The sequence below is a fragment of the Salvelinus alpinus genome, chromosome 18 (genome assembly GCF_045679555.1).
Source record: "Salvelinus alpinus chromosome 18, SLU_Salpinus.1, whole genome shotgun sequence".
Lineage (NCBI taxonomy): Eukaryota > Metazoa > Chordata > Actinopteri > Salmoniformes > Salmonidae > Salvelinus > Salvelinus alpinus.
Window position 1 is genome coordinate 27,156,641 of NC_092103.1, and position 24,753 is coordinate 27,181,393.

General features: G+C 39.9%; 2 protein-coding genes across 2 annotated transcripts; one reads left to right on the forward strand and one right to left on the reverse strand.

Annotated features, from left to right (window-relative positions):
- Positions 1-3,488: 3,488 nt before the first annotated feature.
- On the reverse strand, positions 3,489-8,672 carry LOC139544080 (vesicle-associated membrane protein 5-like). Its single transcript, XM_071350816.1, has 3 exons — positions 8,500-8,672; positions 6,327-6,470; positions 3,489-6,086 (listed from the first exon to the last, which is right to left on the reverse strand). The coding sequence occupies exons 1-3, from the start codon at positions 8,500-8,502 to the stop codon at positions 5,856-5,858; spliced, it is 378 nt and encodes a 125-aa protein (XP_071206917.1). The 5' UTR covers positions 8,503-8,672; the 3' UTR covers positions 3,489-5,855.
- Positions 8,673-8,721: 49 nt separating this feature from the next.
- Positions 8,722-19,661, forward strand: LOC139544077 (myb/SANT-like DNA-binding domain-containing protein 4). Its single transcript, XM_071350812.1, has 15 exons — positions 8,722-10,404; positions 10,708-10,778; positions 10,866-11,042; positions 11,131-11,192; positions 11,275-11,364; positions 11,452-11,493; positions 11,562-11,735; positions 11,815-11,850; positions 11,949-12,503; positions 12,785-12,896; positions 12,991-18,073; positions 18,253-18,448; positions 18,560-18,668; positions 18,758-18,880; positions 19,086-19,661. The coding sequence occupies exons 1-8, from the start codon at positions 10,247-10,249 to the stop codon at positions 11,848-11,850; spliced, it is 810 nt and encodes a 269-aa protein (XP_071206913.1). The 5' UTR covers positions 8,722-10,246; the 3' UTR covers positions 11,949-12,503; positions 12,785-12,896; positions 12,991-18,073; positions 18,253-18,448; positions 18,560-18,668; positions 18,758-18,880; positions 19,086-19,661.
- The last annotated feature ends 5,092 nt before the right edge of the window (positions 19,662-24,753 follow it).

The window sequence follows — 24,753 nt, forward strand, 5'->3', positions numbered from 1 at the left end:
CTCCCAATCAGAGACAACGAAAAACAGCTGCCTCTGATTGGGAACCACACCAGGCCAAACACATAGAAAACAAACAACCTAGAAAAAAGAACATAGACTGCCCACCCCAACTCACGCCCTGACCAACCTAACACAAAGACATAAAAAAGAAACTAAGGTCAGAACGTGACACTATGAAGACCAGGCCTGGTATCTTTGATGCTTCACAATGTTCAATTGTTTCAAGTAATTGTCGTATATTATCTCCAATATATCGTCCATGTAAAAAACCTGTCTGGTCAGGATGAACAATATCTGGTAAAACCTTTTTTATTCTATGTGCTATGCATTTCACCAGGATTTTCAAATCACAACATTGAAGTGTAAGAGGCCTCCAGTTTTTTAAATGGACTGGATCTTTATACTTACCACCTGGGTTCTCTTTAAGTAGGAATGCAATTAGACCTTATTGTTGAGTACCTGAAAGTCTACAATTTTTAAAGGAGTAATTAAAACATGCTAATAATGGATCTTTGAGTACATCAAAAAAAGGTCTGATATACCTCTACTGGTATACCATCAAGTCCTGGTGTTTTTAAAGAATGAAAATATTTTATTGCCTCAAAAAGTTCCTCTTCTGTAAGTTGGCCTTCACACTGGTCTTTCTGAACATTTGTTAAATTTCCCTTATTATTATTATTATTAGGGAAGAAATCCTGAATTACATTCAGTAGAAATAGAGGAGACTGAAAAGAAATAGAGGAGAAATAGAGGAGACTGAAAAGAAAACATATACTTAAAATATTTTGCTTCCTCTTTCAAAATATAATTTGGTAAATGTACTGTAGATATTCCATAAAAAATCAGCCCGTTTCCAAATACAATAGTAATTTACAACATTAACAATGTTGTCACTGTACTTCTGATAAATTTGATGTTATTTTAATGGACAAAAAAATAGTTTTTCTTTCAAAAACAAGGACATTTCTAAGTGGCCCCAAACTTTTCAACTGTAGTGTATAAAAAAGAAAAAAAATTACATAAGTATTCAGACCCTTTGCTTTTGAGACTCGAAATTGAGCTCAGGTGCATCCTGTTTCCATTGATCATCCTTGACATGTTTCTACAACTTGATTGGTGTCCACCTGTGGTAAATTCAATTGATTGAACATGCTTTGGAAACGCACAAACCTGTCTATAGTTGACAGTGCATGTCAGAGCCAAAACTAAGCCATGAGGTCATAGGAATTGTCGGTAGAGCTCCAAGACAGGATTGTGTCGAAACACAGATCTGGGGAAGGTATCAAAGCATTTTTTGCAGCATTGAAGGTCCCCAAGAACACAGTGGCCTCCATCATTCTTAAATGGAAGAAGTTTGGAACAAGGGTTTTTCTTTATTTTTTAATATTTTCTACATTGTAGAATATTATTTCTCTCTTTTTGTAGAGAAAACTCATTTTGATTGGCTGGGCCTGTGGCTGTGCCCAGTCATATGAAATCCATAGATTAGGGCTAATGAATTAATTTCAATTGATTGATTTCCTTATATGAACTGTAACTCAGTAGAACCGTTGAAATGGTTGCATGTTTCGTTTATTATAAAATAATTCCAATCCCGAAGGCAAATGCAGTTTAGCGACATAAAAGGGACCATGTAGATGCCTGGGAGCGGGAGGGAAGGCTGTTTGTATGCCGGCGGGTGGACTGGCTTTATGGATATCTCATCGAAACAGCTGCATGGAACAGCATTACTTTTTCTCCAAGCAGTGCAGAGGTAAAATGGTTGTAGTAGATGGCTTTGGATAGGTAGGGTAACTGCTAGTTTAGTCAAATCAAACCGTTTTAATCCCGATGCTGAGCTAAGGCGTAGCAGTTAATTATTGAATGACATGAGTTTGTAGAATATTAAGTCCCCTATTAGCCTATTTTAGAACCCAGAGAGTGAAATACTTACTCACCTCTCTAACATGTAGCGCAGCATTGCCGAACAGTCAGAATGTTGAACAAACTTGATTTCAATTTACTTTACATGTTGTCAGCTGATTTTTGTCCCTATGTCGGAGGTAATCAGAGACAAAATATCCACAGGGAAGTGTTATCAACCCGACCTTCAGTACGATGGTCTGTTTATTGGTTTGCAATTCGCACTGTGACAAACCTTTGCACAAATGGCTGAGCCTACCGAACCACAGACTGAAAGTTGGCCCATACAATCAGCAGGTAGATTTCACAAACACTTCCAGCTGATTACATACCTTTACATTATGCTACTGTTAACATGTTGTGCATCACCTGCAATGCCTTGGGAGATTGAAAATACAAGAGACAGAATTTACTGGGGCAGCAAAAAGTCGGTGAAACAACACTTTCCTGTGGATACCCTATTTCCACCTCCTACGGTCAAAAGGACCAACGGCACAGACAACCGGTAAAGTACTTGTAAATATAATTGTATTCAACATTCTGGCTTGTAGAGACTCTTGCTTCTATTTTAGGCATACTTATTTCAGACTGAATAGCATATCATACGGTAACCATGGTAACAGTCTGATTGTCACGACTTCCGCCGAAGTCGGTCCCTCTCCTTATTCGGGCGGTGTTCGGCGGTCCACGTCACCGACTTTCTAGCCATCACTGATCCATTTTTCATTTTCCATTGGTTTTGTCTTGTCTTCCTTCACACCTGGTTCCAATCCCATCAATTACATGTTGTGTATTTAAGCCTCTGTTTCCCTTCATGTCCTTGTTGGAGATTGTTTTATTGTATGTTATGTGCAAGTCATGTGTCGGTGTGCGACGGGTTTTGTACCCACTTATATTATTTTTTGTATATTTTGTTTTTTGGAGTTTTATGAGCACTTATTAAACGACTCCATTTATACCAAGTTCGTTTTCCTGCGCCTGACTTCCCTGCCACCGACACGCACCCATTACACTGATGCTTAGGCAAGTCCCCTATTGATGTGGATGAAATTACAGAAACAAGGTGATAATGTCTTTGTGTTTTAGTTTTTCTAAATTGTGTAGAAATGCAGTAAATAAATTAGCTTAATTGTTTTGCTGATATTACGCCCCTGGATGCGCAGTTTCTTCAAACGAGCACACCATTCAGTCATTTATGGTTAATACATTACATTGGGTGGAACATACTCTTTCGATGTCCCTCCTGGAGATGCAGGTTTTTGGATCAAGTGCAAAATCCCTTCACCGGGGTAAACTGGCATGCAAAACAAATGCTATGTGCCCTAGGCTGAATTCCATTTAAAAACTTTATATTTAGTTTGTCCTTGATGACTTTTTCCAAATGATTGGATAGGTTGAAAGGGCAGAGTCAAAGCATGTATTAAGGGAATTTAAACATTCTAAACCATCTGGCAGAGTTGTGATGAGGGAAAGGAGATTATTTCCCATTTGGAATGCAGTAAGGTTGATACATTCAAATCACTTAAAGACAAAATAGCCTATTGGTAATTGCCAGCCAATCATGTTGAAATAATGAGCAATCAGGGTTAATGTACTTTTTTTTAATCAACTGGATAAAATAAATCAATAATGCAACTGCACGATAACAAAACATATTTTTGACTCAATGTCCATTCAACTGGTCAATGAACTAGACACAGCTGTCTATTGGGGAGTTCCTGTTGACTGTTTATAAAAGGGTTGAACAGGTGTCATTGTCAACAACATAATCCCATCTAGTGTTTACACTACATACGTCAGTTATTTAGCAATCAAGGGCATTTTTGTTATTGCCTATTATTTAATGTGACTATCAATCAGTTGTTCAGCATTGAGGGACATTACACTCCTTTCTAAAAAATTGTGTTGCATGTTGAAATACAACATCTCTCAGACCAATTTTAAAGGGAATAATATTGTCAGTTAAATCCTGATCTTGACAATGGAATGCCTTGTTTTGTCAACACGTGATGTCTATCAACTAGGCCTTCAAGAATGGCAGAGTAAATGGTGGTGTACCTTCAGTAAAATATAAACACACATTTTTGTTTGGATATATCTCTTTGGGAAATGAATGGTGTCATTGAAAATGTGAGGTTATTCAGGTTCAGACCTGGGATAACTATAGTTTTAACTATGCTTTGTGGAAGGTAACCATTTTTTAAGGGGGAACAAATAGTTACTTTGGAGGTGACAAAGTATTTGAATGTAGATCCCAAAAAATGACTACTTTCTAAAACCATTTAAATACGCAACTGATAAAGCAAGTACCTTTTTTTTATATTTCAATACCGATCTCAGGAAGTGACTACTTTTAAGAAACTATTGGATTGTCTGCCTTCAACTAACAAACTTTATCTGCAACTGCATGTTGAAGATAGAAATATAATTAATAGAGCACACACAATCTCCTATACTATTCCAATCTATTTGACAGTCATATTTGATATATACAATACATTTATATCTGAACATTCTGTAAATGTCCATTGCCATAGGTGTACATAATCAAGTCAAACCAATGATATTTTGTAAAGATAAGTATAAATCAGTTGACGTTCAACTACAGTATGACTCTTTCAACATGCCACTGAAAAGGTAGAAAGTTGCAATTAATTTTATGATACCTGAAATTACTGCAGAGAAATTCAAAAGCCATCTGCAAACAGCAAGTTGGATGCTTAGCAAAACCAACTTGGAACCTCTTTGTCCATCTGTGGGTAAGTGTTGTTTCAAACACACACTATAACATATTTAAAGAGACAGTTTACTCAGAATACGAACTAACATGATTTTCCACCTACCTTGGCTATAGTTATTTCAGTTTTAAGAATTAGTTTCCTTGACACTTAATAGCTATATTTTGTAACCATTAGCATTCCACTTAACATAACTGTTCTTGTGCCTGTGTAATAAAACTGTAATTACTTTTGAAGCAACATTTTATTAGCATGTTACATAATTGGTAATTGCATTTTAATTGCATAGCAATGAGCTGAATTTTTGTAACTACTGTACACGAGGAATAATGACTGTCCTTATTCCACTTGTGTAATAACTCCTTTGTGCAATTATAAAGCAATTTCCAAAGTCCTATGTAACAACAATGTCACAAAATTACTACACATGTATAAGAACTTGATGTCAACTGTTACTATATTACCTTGTCTCAATCATTATGAAAATACTGTATATTTGTTGGTCATTTTTAAGCTGTTGAGGGGATTCCATGTCCTTCATGTATTTAATTCTAGGCTATATTAAGATTCATATCTAGGAGCCCTCCAAACCATGTGCTTATGGTCATTATATTTCAACTCAACTATTGTAGTTTTTGGTTTTTCATAAAATATTTGGCAACCATAAAATATTTTGTTTTCAAAAAAATAGGTATTTCTCTGCAGTATTTTCTGAAAGACGAATTCAAAATATATATATTTTTCTGAGACCTGTATTTGAATATCAAAGGAAATGATTGCCACGAGTATTTGAAAAGATGGTATTTTCAAATAAACTACAAAATACAACTATTTTATGTTCAGGTTAACCTTAGTTATGTATCCCAAGATGTACAGTAATGCATTATAAATGCTGTTGAAAGGAAATAGATCAAATCTATCTCGTCATCACCCCTAATGTCTTACCTTTTCTGATTTCAATATTATCAGATGTAATAGTTTACAGATAATTGGTAATCCCAACAAGATTCTGAATAATGGAATTCTTTAACAAGTTTTGCACCTAATAAATTATTTATCTTCCCTGATGGATCTGTAGAAGTCCTTGTACACCCATTAGAGACAAGTAAAGTATCAACAACAGAAGCTAGAAAATACTTTTGACCGATAGTAGTATCCTTCAAGTAGTGTCCACTATTTGTTTCCTTTTCAGCCCTATTGATTCTAGGCTGTAGCCTACTTCCCAGGCCCAATGGTTGTTGGTGTAATGCCTCCTTCGTTCATTGGGATACTGCCTATATCATGTGTGTTTTCAGGGCTAGATCTGTTGACCAACATGAAGGTGGCTACTAGAATGACAATTATGGCCGAGGCTGCAACAACAGCAATGAGCTTCCATTTGGCCTTGATGTTGTCAAATTTCTTCTGCTGCTTCAACTTCTTTGAGGTCTTGTGGAAGGACTTGCTCTAAACAAACAAACAAACCAATCAAGCACTAAAGTCAATTCACCGTTCTGACAAAACACCACTGTCTATCTTGAACACCAAAAAGGACCTCCGGTTGTGGAAGGCTTGGCCACAGCTTTAATATTAAAAAGTGATGCATCTGAAGAAAATATCTGAATTGGATCAGATCAGGATAAAAATGGTATCAGTGCAAGTGTGTGTGTGTAAATAATAATAATTAAAAAGCAATCCCAGTCTCACTTTAAAATCCAGTTCCTCAGCCCTTTCATCAAGGTCCTGCAGTTTTGCCTTGCGTTCCTCTGTCTTCTCCATGTTGTCCATCATGATCACCTTCACCTCCTCCGCCTCTTCCTGAGCCTGACGCAGCCGACTGTTCTTGTCAGGCTGAGAGAGATGACACGTGAATTAAATAAAAATATTTTCCTACAGTTCTGTCAAAGCACTGGAATGCTGATAAACTCATATGAACTGGGTTGAAAAACATATGAACTGGATACTGCATATTATACAGCACCACACCATGTTTATTGAAAATATAATGAGCCTCCTGCTTGTAACTGTCACCCCTTTTCAGGAAGATCTCATAATTGAATCAAGATATTGATATCATCCTCAGAAAAGTTGAAGATGTCACTCAACCTGTAACCACCTGGAAAAGAAAATATAACAATAAATATAATATAAACAATGAAACAAAACTCCCTTGAGATTTAAGAGATTCTCTTTTTTAGCCAGAGGAAGAGGTAGAATGTGTTTCGCTACAGGGTGAAGTTTCCCCTAGGTACAGATCTAGGATCAGTTCCCCCTCCCCCAATCCTAACCTTAACCATTAACTGGCCCCAGATCAGCATTTATAGGGGCAACTTCACCCTGAGTTCAAGGCTGAAATGTAGCACTCTAAAACAGGAAGAACTGTAAACCAAGCAGCTGTCAAGGAATGTATTTTTTGTAATTGTTGGCTACAGCTAAATAATGCATGGGGTTGTATTCATGGATGTCTCAGCCTCCAGTATTTATGCTGCAGTAGTTAATGTGTCGGGGGGGCTAGGGTCAGTTTGTTATATCTGGAGGACTTCTCCTGTCTTATCCGGTGTCCTGTGTGAATTTAAGTATGCTCTCTCTAATTCTCTCCTTCTCTCTCTTTCTTTCTCTCTCTCGGAGGACCTGAGCCCTAGGACCATGCGTCAGGACTACCTGGCATGATGACTCCTTGCTGTCCCTAGTCCACCTGGCCTTGCTGCTGCTCCAGTTTCAACTTTTCTGCCTGCGGCTATGGAACCCTGACCTGTTCACCGAACGTGCTAAAAAAGCCAACTGACATTTACTCCTGAGGTGCTGACTTGCTGCACCCTCGATAACTACTGTGATTATTATTATTTGACCATGCTGGTCATTTATGAACATTTGAACATCTTGGCCATGTTCTGTTATAATCTCCACCCGGCACAGCCAGAAGAGGACTGGCCACCTCTCATAGCCTGGTTCCTCTCTAGGTTTCTTCCTAGGTTTTGGCCTTTCTAGGGAGTTTTTCCTAGCCACCGTGCTTCTACACCTGCATTGCTTGCTGTTTGGGGTTTTAGGCTGGGTTTCTGTACAGCACTTTGAGATATCAGCTGATGTACGAAGGGCTATATAAATACATTTGATTTGATTTTGATTTTATGTTTTTATTCAACAAAATATGAAGATAAATGATACCCTTTCAATATATAATGTATTTGTCAAATCAATTCCACATTTGATTGAACTGTGTTCTGAAAACTCAAATTAATATTATCTATTTTACAATATGTTGTCTGTTTTGATTTACAGTAAGTCAATCTTATGATACACCTCTGAAATATGAATAGGCCTATATGTTAAATTGTTATCCTGTAGGTGCAATAAAATGTGTCAACGACCTCCAACTAGGCAAGGATATGCTGGGATATGTCTCAACGTATACTGTCTTCCTCTCTCCGTCTCCTCATCTGTGCAATGTCTGAAAACTAAACTGTAAAATAAATCCCGACATAGCATGTGGAATCTAATCTTACCTGTTTGTCATGTTCTTTGAAATCACTAGACTACAGGCGAATGGAGAGGGACGAGCAGAGGAACCCACTTTTGGCTATTGAGATGCACCCAAGGTGAATGCTCAAACAAAGCAGAGTTTCAAACACGCATTTAATTAACCACTTGTAACTGGTGTTTACAAAATATTCTGTATTATCATAACATATGGACTAGGCTCTATATGAATCCTCCCTAGTCTCAAAAGTAATGACATAGAACATTATTCCGTCAACAAAGGCAAAAAGAAAGTGGAAGTAGCCCATGCATCTGAAGTTAAATTCCAAATGATAATAAATTGTTTTTGAATGTCACACAAAACAATTCCCTTTTATTGATTTACTTTGGATTAATAGCTTACCATGTTTCTGCACGATCGTATTGTTATCCCGAGAATAAATAATTTATCCGAGTCGGTGAAAAATCCAGTAGAAACTATTCTAGTTGGGAGACAGCGTGAAGACTTTTGGAATTTATGCCGCGTTCAAGTGCTAGTTGGAACTCGGAAATTTCCGACTTGCTAACTGGTTGACGGCACGTGTACTTCAACCATCTAGTCATTTTGACATTTCCGAGTTACCCAGTAAGGAGGACTAGCATGTGAATGTGGAATTACTAACTCCGCCTCGTTCGTGATAGTGAACTGCTCTGCACATTATTATTACAACATTCTTTCTGCAGCCTGACATATCGTAGAAGGAAGAGGAGGGTAACCTTCCTCCCTGGTTGACTTTGCATAAATGTTCTATTGCAGCTTGAAAGAATCTCAGGGAAGTTATTATATTCTAATCTATGATAGTTATTCTACTCACGTTAAAGCATATAGTTTACACTTTATAGTGTAAGTGGCAAGGTTTATTGATAAGGGACTTTTTCCATGGCTACCCATGATATATTCACATGTGTAACTGACAGTTAGACTTACAGGTTATGTCGTTGTTTTTTGTTTGAATTGTTTACGTGTTCGCTGTGCGGGGGAAATGATAAGACAAGCGGAACTACGTAGCTAATAACTGTTGTAACGGGGATCCTTATTGTAGCAACACACTTTTGGAGGGAAGGCAATCCCATTAGCTAAGTTTTCATGTCATCGGGTGTAGTTCGTAAAGGTTGAAGCATGTATGTTAGGATGGTAAAGTTAGAATAATTAAGAATGAAGTGTGAATTCATGCTAGAAATAATAAGTGTGAAGTTTGATTTCCTCCCTTCTGTAATAAGCAGCCAATGAGGTATTTTTCCTTTATTCATGTGTTTAATCTGATACTGTTATAGCGCTGGGTAAACTGTTTATGTATGTAAGCACTTCAGAGTTATACCAAGCTAATAAGTCACTCGTAAGATAAGGAGGTTGTAAGAGTGTGCTTAACTGTATTTTCATTTGCTTTATAGTTCTCACGGAAGGTGATAATTCTGACTAAATCTACAGAATAAAGCCGCCAGTTAAAATCAAGGAACGCTTGTTCTTGTGATTACTGGAGGGAACTACAACATGATCGTTTTATATTTGTTTGTTCAAATGTCATCCGTGTACTGTTCGTTCAATCAACTTCCGAATATACACAACCAAGACGGATAATCATTTCGACTGCATTAATTCATTTTTTTTATGTCGTCCACAAGATTGAACAGAGATGGTGTGGGCATAGAGAGGAGGGGCTGCAACATGATTACGTCGCTAGCTGGTTTCAAAGTAAAAGCTGTGTTACTGATATTACCTGAACATATCCAGCTAGCTAGCTTTCGCAGGTTAGTTATAAATTAAAGTCACCAATAAGTAACGTTAGTTAGTTAGCTGCCTTCAATTATTGGTGGCTTTACAGACACGACAGGGAGATTATATTATAAGCCACCAGGCATTGAGCTAAAACTAGCTAGCTATCATACCAAACAGGGGCCTGTTGCACAAAAGTAGAATTAAGACATCCGGGATAAATGACTCAGCTGAGCTCAATGAAGCCAAAACATGTGCGTCCAGGCTTAATTGGTTGCACAAAGACCAAGCCAGGATGAGCAGACACGGATTCATTAAGCCAGGTGAAACCAATCCTGGATAGGTGCGCGCTCACGGCTCACTCAAATAGACCCCGCCACAGATTAACTGATTTACCATGGCAACTAGAGCCGCGTACTTTTCCCCGTCGGAAGCACAAATCCTCATGGAGGCATACGAGGAGGTAAAAGATATAATTAAGAAGAAAGGCAACACCGCCACAGTGATAAAGCAAAGAGAAAAAGCGTGGCAAAGTATTGCAGACCGCCTGAATGCGTAAGTAGTGCACAATTACACACTCACCGCTCCGCTGAAACATCACAATTACAATTCAAATATTTAATTCACATCTCCAAAAATGCAGTTGTACTGTAATTATGAAACGGTTAAATTTTTAATTGAAATGCACTGCAGATATGAGTGAAATTGTGTAAAGTAACTCCATCACACTGTATAAAGCTATGATAAATTTTTTGATATTTTTACTGAAAACAAGACAAAAATACCAAGTAATTTTTTGCAGTGTGACTCCATTAAATGTGTGTGTGTGTGTGTGTGTGTGTGTGTGTGTGTGTGTAGATTAAACATGAACGGGCCAAAACGGACATGGCAGCAGGTCAAAATCAAATACAAGAACATTCTGCAGAATGGTATGGTCCCTGACTAATATTTAACAAAGCACAAGCATATATTGTACCCAGAAGGTGCCTGCTCACACATTGTCTGTACTGTTTTAGCAGTGAAAAAGAATACCCACAGACAAGGCACGGGTGGTGGGTCACCAAAGGCTGACCTTACCCCAGCAGAGGACATGGCCTTGGAGCTAAATAAAGGCAGGCCCGTCTTAGAGGGGATCCCTGGGGGGAAAGAGACGAGCATAGGTTCCTCCCAAGATGCCACCCGCTTCATTCAAGGTATGTCCTTCCATCTACATGGGATACAACCACATTCATATTGAATCAATTTGGACTGTCTGACTTTGGTTTACCTATTGCCTTGCAGTGTCTGGCAGCACTGTGTTCCTGTTAGAGCCACCAGCACAAGCACCAGACGATGCTGATCCAGTGAGTACTCCATCAAAGGCATACTGTAGGCCTGGCATGTCTTGTCTACTAGCTTCAATATGAATCCGATTAAATGTGATAGGGTGAAGGCCCCAGTGCAGCAGCAACAGCACATGATGGAGACGACGATGATGAGGAGGAGACCATCTCTCTGGATTCCAGAAGGCATGAGGTATCATGTTAAGACTGTGAAAGTACTATTTACTCTACAATGGTGAGGAGTCCTCATCAAAATCAAAAAATCTAATTTCTTTTACAGGACCCAGATGCTATACAGTGGGAAAACCAGCCTGGCAACATAGTGCGTATTAATAAAAGGACACCACATCCTGCCAAATTCCAGCTGCGCTAATTGTATTGTGTTCACAGAGCTCACAAGCTATCAGAAAGTTGTATGGCAACCACCTCCGGCGCCAAATAGAACTGGCAGACATAGACATTCAGTACAAGAAGAAAAAGATGGAAAATCTTGCACTGGAGTCCGAAATAAAAAAGAGGACAATTAGGAAACTGGACCTTGAAATAAAAAAACTTGAGAGGGAGGTGAGATATGCCTTCAATGTACACTGTATGCTAACTGTAACACAAATGTATTATTCATTATTTTTCTTTCCTCCCCCAGCTCCAAGAAGATGACACAGCTCAAAATAAAAATTAGGTATATTCTCGTAAAGTCAAGTGAGCCATGACATATGAGCTCTTATTGTGAGCACACAGGACGGTGGCATCTTTCTAAGGTTTTTTTTATTTTCCCAGCAATCAGTACAACCAAGTCATCGTTATAAGGCATCGCCCTCTTTTGCCCACCCCCCCAGCACCAGGTGTGGCCACTAGCCTATATGAAGGCCCAAAATTGTGTGTTCCTTTCTGCTCTGACAATGGCATGCCCATTCGTGCGAGATGTGGTGGATGAAGAAGCACTTGTGCTGAGGAGAGCCTTCAGGCGAGAAAGGGTCTTCAGGGACCGGTTGGACCCACTGGCCTTCCCTGATGACCATCTATATGAAAGATACAGGTTTTCTGCAGATGGCATCAGGTATCTATGCAGACTACTGGGTCCCAGGATTAAGCACCGCACTGCACGGAGCCATGCACTGAGTGTGGAGCAAATGGTTTGTGTGGCCTTGCGCTTTTTTGCTAGTGGAGCCTTCCTGTACTCAGTGGGGGATGCAGAACAGCTGAACAAGGCCACAATTTGCCGCACAATAAGGAGTGTGTGTCTGGCTATCAAAGCATTAGCAGATGTCTTCATCTCCTTCCCTGGCCACAGAAGACTCTGTGACATCAAAGAGGAGTTCTATAGGATTGCAGGTAAGAGGATCTACAAATTACAGGACAACTGTTAACACATAGTAGGATACTCATTACTTTGTGTGACAGGTTTCCCCAATGTCATTGGTGCAGTGGACTGCACACACATAAGGATAAAAGCCCCCTCAGGTGCCCATGAGGCCGATTTTGTGAATAGGAAATCCTTTCACAGCATTAATGTTCAGGTGAACATAACTTTTTGATATTGTCCATTGACGAACACTCTGCATTGCCAGTGATGTGCATTGATTGGTGTAATATTCCTCATCTTATGATTTCAGATGGTCTGCAATGCTGACTGTGTGATCAGCAATGTTGTGGCAAAATGGCCTGGCTCAGTCCATGACTCCAGAATCTTTCGGGCCTCTGAAATCTATCAGTGCCTATCACAAGGTAAGCCACACAACCCCTATTTATAACCATCATGGCTGTGTCAAGAATATCACTGTGTTTATGAGGTAGTAATGATGAGATTTTGTGTTGACAGGTGAATTCTCTGGTGTGTTGCTGGGAGACAGGGGGTATGGCTGCCAGCCTTTTCTCCTGACACCTTTCACAGACCCCCAGGAAGCACAGCAGGCCTACAACCATGCCCATACCAGGGCCAGAGTTGAAATGACCTTTGGCCTCCTGAAGGCACGCTTTCACTGCCTTCACAAATTAAGGGTCAGCCCTGTTAGGGCATGTGATATTACTGTGGCTTGTGCTGTCCTCCACAATGTGGCCTGCCTGAGGAAGGAGAGGGCCCCCAGAGTGCCACCAGCCATGGACTGGGACAATCCGGCAATCTTGCCTGATGACGACAGTGGTCGGCTGCTGAGGGACCAATATGTGTTGAATTATTTTAGTTAGTATGTGTGCTTTCAATTTTGGTTAAATATGTCCTGCGGTGGCAGAGGAATTTGGGTTTTTTTGGGTTAGTTTTTTGACGAATTTGGCCTCTTATGATGTTTGTGCGGTATACTGTGTGTAATACAAGGCTGCAGGGAGGCTACTGCATCCATTCATTTGTCTGTTCAGTTGATGTGTATGGATTTGTCCTGCATTTATTTTAGTGTGCAGACATGCAGGGTGTGTTATATACAGACCTTTGAATGTGTATGTATCATTTTGTATAATATGCTTGGATTCTGTGCTTTCCATCTTGTAGAGTCACTGTGACTTCAGTTTCGAAAGGAGCTGATGGTTTACCTGCTTTGTTTTGTCCTTATTCAATAAAGGAACATAATGTTACACATTGTGTTTTTATATTCATATGGAATGTGTATTTGTTTATATGACAGAGTACTAGGGCCACACTGAAGAAAAAGGATAAAGTCATAAATTTATGAGGCTGGTTCTTTCTGCAGAAAAGCTACATATTGTTTTTACAGTTTTGATACTTATGACAATGTGATACTTAATATTCTGGCACATCAGCATGTCTTTGTTTATGAAACCATACTGAAGTACAATTTCACGAAATGCCCCACATCTGTCATTTTAACAACTGTCCTCCTTTAAAACAACTGGTTACAATATTATGACTTGTGTTTTTTTCCCCTCTGTGGCCCTAATATTCTATCATTTTATATATAGCCTTATAGTCTATGGGAAACTGTAAATTATCTAATGATAGCAACATCATCTAGAAATCATTTTTTATCCAAAATCATTGAAATTAATGATCACAAACGTTTAAATAATAACAGTGGGTCTAGTTATATGTGATAACAATGTATAGTGAGCAGTGAAATAACTATTGGTTTCCATTTGTGGCGACTGCTGACTGACATTAGGGATGAGATTAAATAGATCCTGGAATTTAGCCTGGTCTGGAGCAGGCTAGCTCCACAGAATAAATCTCCATGGTAATTTATACCATAACATATCCTCCTGCCCCCTATCCATCTTTAGTGCAACCGGATTACGGATCAATTGAGCCAGGATCACCAAGATATCCTGGCTTAATCCCTTATCCTAGTTTTGTGCAACAGGCCCCAGGTGAGTGTGCGTATGTATGTATGTATGCATGTATGTATGTCTGTCTATGGTAGGTTACAAGGATCGTTCAAGACTATCCAGCCCCAGCTAACACGGCTTGACATACCGAGTTTTGACCATGACCCTTTCTCTGCCATCAGGTGAGTATGAGTTAATGATCAACAATTTTCTACTCTGTATGGTGTATGTAGGTGGTAATTCCCTCCACCTAATAATGGCAGAGATTTAAGGAAGTAAAATGGATCGTTCAATCATTCTCAATGGTAGTTCGTGAGTATATCTGTAGAGAAATAGGTGGGCATACTGCATATGGCCACTACTACACCTGCACCACTGCATGAGATTGAAGCTGGTTTGGTTGATGGTGACACTACACATGTACAGGCAGGCACTGCCATTCCTTGCATGGTATGGCTTCGTATATACTAGAGTAGGTATTCCCAAACAGGGGTACCCAAATAAAAAATATACTTTTTTTGTGTGACTTTTTTGCTTCACATTTTCAAACAGTCCATTTATATTTTCCAACAGGGTTATACATTTGGGTGATGTTTTTTTCTCGCCTGAGTAGCCTCGTTTCACTGCCCATAATAAAAGTAAACCATCTTTTTAATTTTTATTTCACCTTTATTTAACCAGGTAGGCTGGTTGAGAACAAGTTCTCATTTACAACTGCAACCTGGCCAAGATAAAGCAAAGCAGTGTGACACAAACAACTACACAGAGTTACACATGGAATAAACAAGCATACAGTCAATAACACAATAGAAAAAAATTGTCTATATACAGTGTGTGCAAATGGCGTGAGGAGGTAAGGCAATAGTAGGCCATAGTAGCGAAGTAATTGCAATTTAGCAAATTAACACTGGAGTGATAGATGTGCAGATGATGATGTGAAAGTAGAAATACTGGTGGGCAAAGAGCAGAAAAGTAAATAAAAACAATATGGTGGTGAGGTAGGTAGATTGGATGGGCTATTTACAGATGGGGTATGTACAGCTGCAGCGATGGGTTAGTTGCTCAGATAGCTGATGTTTAAAGTTAGTGAGGGAAATATAAGTCTCCAGCTTCAGCGATTTTTGCAATTCGTTCCAGTCATTGGCAGCAGAGAACTGGAAGGAAAGGCAGTCAAAGGAGGTGTTGGCTTTGGGGATGACCAGTGAGAAATACCTGCTGGTGTTCAGTGAAATAACACAATGTCAAATACAGGTAGCCTAGTCAAATAATTAACATCCAATCACATTAACCATTACTCTCTCGCAGGAATTCCACTAACGGTCCAAATGTAGCCAAACATAGCTGCTGCTCATGTTGGTATTTGAACTAATGGCGCAACAACTTTTACAGGGAGACATAGTGGAGTGGTAACGCATGTGTAAGCAGTTGCTCCCGATGCCACTTGGGTACATTGCATCATCCACCGAGAGGCTCTTGCTGCCAAGGGAATGTCTGCTAGCTTGAAAGACGTTTTGGACACTACAGTGAAAATGGTTCACTTTCTTAAAGCAAGGCCCCTGAACTCTTGTGTATTTTCTGCACTATGCAATGATATGGGCAGCGACCGTGTAATGCTTTTACAATGTACAGAAAGGAGTGTGCTGGTTATCAAGGGACAAATTATTGATGTTTTTTTTTGAGAGATGAGCTTAAAGTTTTCTGTACTGACCATAATTTTCACTTGTCTGACTGCTTGTGAGAAACTCGTCATCACATACGACTGGCCTATCTGGGTGATTTATTTTTTCTCGCCTGAATGATCTGAATCTAGGATTACAGGGACTCTCCGCAACTATATTCAATGTAGGGACAAAATTGAGGCTATGATTAAGAAGTTGGAGCTCTTCTCTGTCTGCATTAATAAGAACAACACACAGGTCTTTCCATCATTGTATGATTTTTTTGTGTGCAAATGAACTCAAGCTTACGGACAATGTCAAATGTGATATAGCGAAGCATCTGAGGTGGATGCGCAGTTATGCAGGAACTTTCCCAAAACGGATGACACAAACAACTGGATTCGTTATCCCTTTCATGCTCTGCCTCCAGTCCACTTACTGATATCTGAACAAGAGAGCCCCATCGAAATTGCAACAAGCTGTTCAGTGAAAATGTAATTTAATCAGGAGCAACTGACAGATTTATGGATTGGGCTGCGCTCAGAGTATCCTGCCTTGGCAAATCGTGCTGTTAAGACACTGATGCCCTTTGCAACCACGTACCTATGTAAGAGGGGATTTTCGGCCCTCACTAGCATGAAAACTAAATACAGGCACAGACTGTGGGAAATTATTTAAGACAGACTCTCCAATACAACACAACATTGCAAAGTTATCTGCATCCTTTCAAGCACACCCTTCTCATTAATCTGTAGGTAGTTATTCACAATTTTTGATGAACAAATAAGGTTTTATATGTAAGATGGCTAAATAAAGAGCAAAATTATTGATTATTATTTGTGCCCTGGTCCTATAAGAGCTCTTTGCTCTTTGTCACTTCCCACGAGCCAGGTTGTGACAAACTCACACTCATTCTTATGTTTAATAAATGTATTGTATAGTGTGTGTGGCAGGCTTACCAATGATGGCAAAAAACATAATTTGAGAGTGTGCTGACCCTGGTGCTAGAGGGGATACACAGCTGGAGGTTGAATGTTTGAAGGGGTATGGGACTATAAAAAGTTTGAGAACCACTGTACTAGAGCACTCAAACTCAACTCTGAACCTCAAAGCCAGTTCCACAACCCTTTTTCTTTCTTCCCCTCTAATCAGGGACTGATTTAAAGCTGGGACACCAGGTGGGTGCAATTCATTCTGGTAGAACAGAAATCCAATAGGCTCTGGACCTCATAGGGCAGAGTTACCCAAACTCAGTGCACATTTTGTTTTTGCCCTAACACTACACAGCTGATAAACAACTAATCATCAAGCTTTGATAATTTGAATCAGCTGTGTGCTGTTGGCATGGTGCAGGAGCAGGGTCAATAGGGTCAAAGTAGTGGACTGGGGTAGTGGGTTTTTAGAGTGTAGGTGGCAGCTGCAGAGAAGTACCTGGGTGTAAAATATTTTACTGCAGAAGACTTATAAGATGTTTTAGAGATTTTGGATGAAGTAGTGGTATATAGGTGTAGGGTAGGCTGGTGGTGCAATAAAAAAATCCCCCCCCCCCCCCCCCCTTTTTATTTTTGTATCACAAATGTACTGCAATTGAACATACACTACCGCACAGTAGGTGGTGGCATGCACAGACAAAATGTGTGAACGCCATGATACCGAAGAAGAATCCTCAGCTGTGTAGTGTTACGGGGAAAAACTAAACGTCCATCCCTTGGTGTCCCGAGTACTGAGTTTGGAAAACGCTGTTGGAGAGTAAGAGTTGAATACCCCTATACTAGAGTATAATGACATTTTTCGACAGGGACTGTGTGTAATGTGCGATTTAACTAAATTCACTCTGTATTTAACTGTGTAGAATCTTCGTTCTCCATAGAGACGTTGGATGCAGAATTATACTCCTATCCTGCACATGTTCAGGAGAGAAGAACATCCATAGACAAGGAGCTGCTGCAGCAGATCGACAACTTCCTACAGGTAACGAGCACACACATGGTAATCATTTCCGCATAGAAAGGTTTAAAGTCTGCACTGAGAATCTTAGGGGGTTTCTTTGTGTGTGCATGTGTCTGTGTGGTGAGTTAAGGTGGTGTGTTTCCTGATGTGCTCTGTTAGAGGGTATGTATCTGAAGGCTCTAACCTGTATGTGTGTGTAGGAACTGAGGAGGCAGACTGTTTTACCCTCTGTCCTCTGAAGGGGTTAGTGTGTGAAGGCTCTAGCCTGCTGCTTCTGTTGCTGCTCCCTATGAGGAAGAACGTCTCGAAGAACATGACCTTCCTCTCACCAGGACACACACACACATCTCAAGTCAGTTGTTTTAGTCACTGCCCTACTCATTTTTTTTGTGCAAGGTAAGTGTTCTACACTGTTCTATGTGTTCTCAGTTTTGATTTAATTCCTAGACACTTCCACCCAACTGTGTGATGAGTCTGGTTTGCCAATGTGTCAAACTGTGGTCATAGGGAGCTGGGTGTAGATGGTGGAGGTGTTTGGGGTAGCAAGGACAGTGGACTCAGTGGAGGACATCCCAGCCACTTGGCAGTGTCGGCACTGCTACTTCCCACATGACAGGTAAGTGGACATCTACTTATACAATCAGTCAATCAAAAGTCTAAATTTTGCCTCTTTTTTTTTTTTTTTTTTTTTTTTTTTTACTTCAGCAGTTGTCACAAAGTGCTTTTACAGTAACCTGGCCTACACAAGGGGAACCTGGGACACACTGCTCCTGCCATCTTTCTCCCCGTGTGATGACATATCCTGTTTAGGCACCTGGCCAAGTCCAGGTGAGCTCTCGTGTCCCAAATACATACACACAATTAGGAATGTTCCCCCTTTTTACATGGTGGTGTGTCAGAGGTGAGGGAGGATAAGCCAGTGTTTGAGAAGAGGTGTCTGGTGTGGGAGACAACCATTACCTCCTACTCTCACCTAGCCCCTTAAACTTAAACCACTAACCCCTAAGTTTCCAACATGACCTGTGTGTTACAGGAGGAGTTGAAGGCGGAGCATGCCTCGAACCTGCGAAGCACCCGGTGATCTACGGTATGATGGCTGACTTACTTACTTCAAAAACCGAGCGACGCCTTCATGTTCACCCACGAAGACGTATCTCCCTTCGCCTCCCGCCAACCCCCAAGGGGCACCTTCAACAGCTCCTCACCTTGACGACACACACTGTGCCTGAATCTCAATAGTCGAGTTAGTAGCTTCCTCTGTCACTTTAGTGAGGACAATACTGTTCTGGTTACACTAGTATGTACAGAGGCCCTCAATCATCAAATATGAACGCTTTTATGGAGGTTTTGTCTTATTTTGTGACACTGTTTTTACTGTCTTTTGTTTGTATTGGCTGCATTAAAACTAATTTCTATCAACTGTGTTGATATGGCGATTGCAACAATTGTCAGTTGGTGTGACTAAAATACAATTTCATGTCTTGTATATTTTCCATGCTTTTTCTTTTATGAACTTTATCCTCGAGTGTTATAATTTCATTAACAGCTACTTTGCTTTGGCTCTTATCACTCTACAAATTTGTATGAATAAAATTATAAATGAAAGTAATGCTATGTCTATGATCTGGTTTCTGAGTGGAATACTTTGCTGAGTCTACTTTCAACTGGCTTTTTGTATTTATTATGACTCCCCATTAGCTGCTGCAAAGGCAGCAGCTACTCTTTCTGGGGTCCAGCAAAATGAAGGCAGTTATAAACAATTAACAGATTTCACAACACACTGTGTGCCCTCAGGCCACTACTCTACTACCACATATCTACAACATAAAATCCATGTGTGTATAGTGCGTATGTTATTGTGTGTGTCTGTTCACAGTCCCCGCTGTTCCATAAGGTGTATTTTTATTTGACTTTTAAGTCTAACTTTACTGCTTGCATCAGTTACTTGATGTGGAATAGAGTTCCATGTAGTCATGGCTCTATGTAGTACTGTGTGACTTCCATAGTCTGTTCTGGACGTGGACTGTGAAGAAACCTCTGGTGGCATGTCTTATGCATGGGTGTCTGAGCTGTGTGCTAGTAGTTTAAACCGACCACTCGGTGCATTCAACATGTCAATATTTCTCACAAATACAAGTAGTAATGAAGTCAATCTCTCTACTTTGAGCCAGGGTAGATTGACATGTATATTATTGTTAGCTCTCCGTGTACATTTAAGGGCCAATTGTAATTTTCCAATGTCCCTCTTTGACCACACGACTGAACAGTAGTCCAGGTGCGACAAAACTAGGGCTTGTAGGACCTGGCTTGTTGGTAGCGTTAAGGCAGAACCGTGCTTTATTATGGACAGACCTCTCCTCATTTTAGCTACTGTTGTATTATTATGTTTTGACCATTACAGTTTACAATCCAGGGTTACTCCAAGCAGTTTAGTCTCCTCAACTTGCTCATTTTCCACCTTAATTATTACAATATTTTGTTCAGGTTTAGCGTTTAGTGAATGATTTGTCCCTACCAAATTAGACAGGACAACATGTTTTTGATGTCATTATTAACCTTAACCCCTAGTTCTGATTCAATCACAAAGGAATGAAGACCAAGAGCCTGTCTGGGGGAAGCTGAAAATGTTGCCAAGGACCATTAGGCATGGCAAGTGCTTGATGCTGCCTTATGCTCCCCAGAGGGCAAAGTACTGTACTTTCTATAGTCCTTGTCTCTAATGCTGAAAAACCTGTGTGTAACACATCCTGTTGGATGAGCAAGGACAATAGCTAAATTAAACGCATATTCCAAAAGACTATAGTGTAACCTACACACTGCTTTCATTATGGCAGTCATTGAGGTCAGCCATCACTCACCTCTGCATACAGTGCAGGAAAACATGTCCTTCAGAACCTGCTGCTGAAAGATTTGCTGGTGGAGCCTGGACATAGGCCACCACTGCAGGAAGCTAGTCAGCTGCAAAAAACACTTCCTTTATCTTGCTATAAACCCTCTTGAGAGAAAAGGTGTATTCCTCCGTGTGGAAGGATTAGACCCTTTTTTTCCATTTTCGCCCAAAATGACATACCCAAATCTATCTGCCTGTAGCTCAGGCCCTGAAGCAATGATATACATATTCTTGATACCATTTGAAAGGAAACACTTTGATGTTTGTGGAAATGTGAAAGGAACGTAGGAGAATATAACACATTAGATCTGGTAAAAGACAAAGAAAAACCAACTGTTTAAGAAAAATCTTTGAAATTCAAGAGAAAGGCCATAATGTATTATTCCAGCCCAGTTGCAATTTAGATTTTGGCCACTAGATGGCAGCAGGGTATCTGCAAAGTTTTAGACTGATCCAATGAACCATTGTATTTCTGTTCAAAATGTTGTATCAAGACTGCCCAAATGTGCCTAATTTGTTTATTAATAACTTTTCAAGTTCAAAACTGTGCACTCTCCTCAAACAATAGCATGGTATTCTTTCACTGTAATAGCTACTGTAAATTGGACAGTGGAGTTAGATATCAGATATGTCTTTGTCCTAGGAAATGTTCTTGTTACTTACGTACAACCTCATTCTAATCGCATTAGGCTACGTTCGCTCAACCGTCCGTGGGGGACCCACCAATCCTGAAGAAGTAATGGCTTAAAATAGATTAAAACAAAAATTGAGATGCAGGGTAACATCTTCTGAATATCATGTCCTTGTAAATGAACAAAACAGTCATTTACTGCCACACATCAGCTTGGCAGCAAACTTGCACCTAAACCCAATTTCTTGCTCAACCCATGCTTCTTACATCTAAGTTCCATTGCCTTATCCACACCCCAACATATTAGTATTGATACAATCCAGTCTAGACCTTTATTGACATTGTATTTATTGACCATAGTTTTATGTTAATTTGCAGATAAATAATTTCCTTATACAACATGTGTACTTACAATAACCCTACTCTTTGATGAGTCTGGACTAATTACCTACATGACCTACATTTCTATGAATAACTGATAGAAACCAGACATATCAATGGATATAAGAACACAAATAAAGAATCAAATTTATATTTTCTACAATTGGAAAACTATTTGGCAACAATTACCATCTTTTTTGCCTCAATCTCCCCATGTCCTGGAGCATCAGAGTAGATCAGGGGGAACAGATCCTCCTGACATTTTAGCTCAAGGTCCTACTCCACCCTTTGATGCTTGGAGCTCTTTAACTGGCTATTAACACATAGTTGGGGCAGTGGTTGGGCGTGTCCACATGCCAGTGGGCATGCACATTACTCCTCTATGGCCCACTGCTGCTGCAAGATCGCAAGCAGTTTAGCCTAAGTCGTAAGTTAGCTAGTTACCATATGTTTTGCCATGAGGAGGCACTGCAAGGGTCTTGGTAGTGGAGAGGCTACTGTCAGGGGAAGTCTTCCTAAATCTAGGTTCAAGCTGTGGCCCTTGGCAACTGCACTTGACGCACTACTTACCCTGTGGTAGAACCACCAACACAACTCAAGTAGGGATACAAAACTTTTGTACAGTGGAGTACATTTATTTAGGAAATTATACTCACTTTTGCAGCACAAGACATTATATGTATAGGATTGACTAGGGATAGCAGAAGGAGGATAAAAAACTATTTATGCTTGATCCGAAAATGGGGTCCGGAGGCTCCATACGGATGGTGTGAGACAATTGCGGAGCCTCTGGAGGCTTGCGGATGCTAAATCGATGCCTCTGTAAGGCGATGCCGTGCGCCTCAAAGACTCTTCATGGTCAATCCGACATCTGCAGTGGCTGTAAAGCATTTACTGCAATGCCTCTCTGCAGAAGTCAGCATTTCTCATACTTCTTGTGCTTTGAGGAGCTGTCATACTGCATCCAATAAATTGGACTGTACCGCACCACTCGTAGTGATTCAGGGTTAATCGCTATAGCCATCCAGGTAATTACAAGCAACTGGCTAAACGAAAGACAAGACCTTACCTCTTCTAAAATGTTGGAGTCCGTTTCCCGGTGCTTGACTTAGTAGCTCAGCCAAAATAACATAAATTAAAAAGGCTACACCATTTTCCAACCTCAATCTCTATCCCGAATCTCCCCTTTGCCCCCCAGCAAAACTTTTCCCACATTTAGGCTATTGTTTATATGTGTATTTCACACTATGTTGAGCTAAAATTCGGAGTATAATGCTTGTATGGATGTCAACCAAATACATATTAATGTCATCATCATCAATCAACTGCATTACAATTGAAACTACTTTGACTACCACCACCGATGTCTGTATGCTAGCTATGCTACCAGCTTATACGAACAGGAGTTAGCATTTGGCAGTCACTTTTTCTAAACCTGAAAAGGGACAACTTCTAAATGTTATGCAGCAAAAACAGCCAAATATCAAAATCAGATTTTAGTATCCACATTGTGGGCCTGTTACAATACATCAATCATGACAGATTTGACAAATATCCACTTTATTGTATCAGATTTGTTGAATGTGCGCCAATCCAGCATCAAACACATGGAAACCATGTGTTTTATGTGTTCAATACCATTCCATTTATTCCATTCCAGGCATTACTATGAGCCCGTCCTCCCAATCAAGATGCCACCGGCCTCCTGTGCCCAATACCTCCCCAAATTATTTCCAGGAGTTCCAACTCATTTTCGTGTCTTTAAAATCACTACACAAGGTATCATAAAGATGTTTTTATATGTGAACTTATTCTGATAGCCTTTAGTCAAAGTTGTCCATTCAAGGAAGTCGTCAAGGAAGTGAGTTTGTGTTTATACAATATGTACCTAAAGTTTCTTATTAGGAATTTTCAAATCTGATTTCTCTATATGTGGCCATGTTTGGAAATCAGTGGCAATCGGTACCATTTAAGATTAGGAAGGACGATTATTTTTTTAATGAGCATGGTCTTATTTCTATTACAGCATATTGTAACATTGATGTACAACAATATAACATTGATAAGTTTAGGCTACTATATGATACTCACATTTTCCCTATACCCATCATGAGGTTGCTACAACCTTAGCCAAGTTCATAACGTTTGTGTACAGGTCGAGATAAATTTGAGTAATCAGGTGACAGACAGTGACACATTCAAAACCGCCTTCCACACTCTAGCCTACATCTAGCTCTCACATTTTCCCTTTGTTTGTGGACTTCAGTGCACAACACATCAACTGTCTGTGACCAGGCGAAAAAACCTTTCCAAGCCAAACCATCATATCATAACCGCTAACCTCTACACATAGCCTACATCGTTGTCACCATATTAGCTAACATTATAGTAAACATAGCTAATAGAACTAACACATTTGTAAACCCGCTACAATCATGCAGTACAGTGTACAGTCAGCAAGCAGTTTTAGCAGTTACACCGGCGGGCCCCGGTGGAAATAAATGAATACCTTGACTTGGAAGAGTTCCAGTGTTGGATAGCCACAGTCAGCTAGCTAACATACTATCCCTCTCTGTTTGAGCCGGGTGTTTGAGTAGGCTAAACTAACGTTAGCTAGCTGCATTCGCTAGCTATGTAAGTGAAAGTAAAAAAAAATACAAGGAAATATAGCTAGCTTTCTCTCTCTCTTGCTTTGCCATAATATTTGAAGAAATTCATTTGTTCAAAACTTTTCAACTATTTTCTTTCTCTCTCTTTGAGTCAACTACTCACCACATTTTATGCACTGCAGAGTAAGCT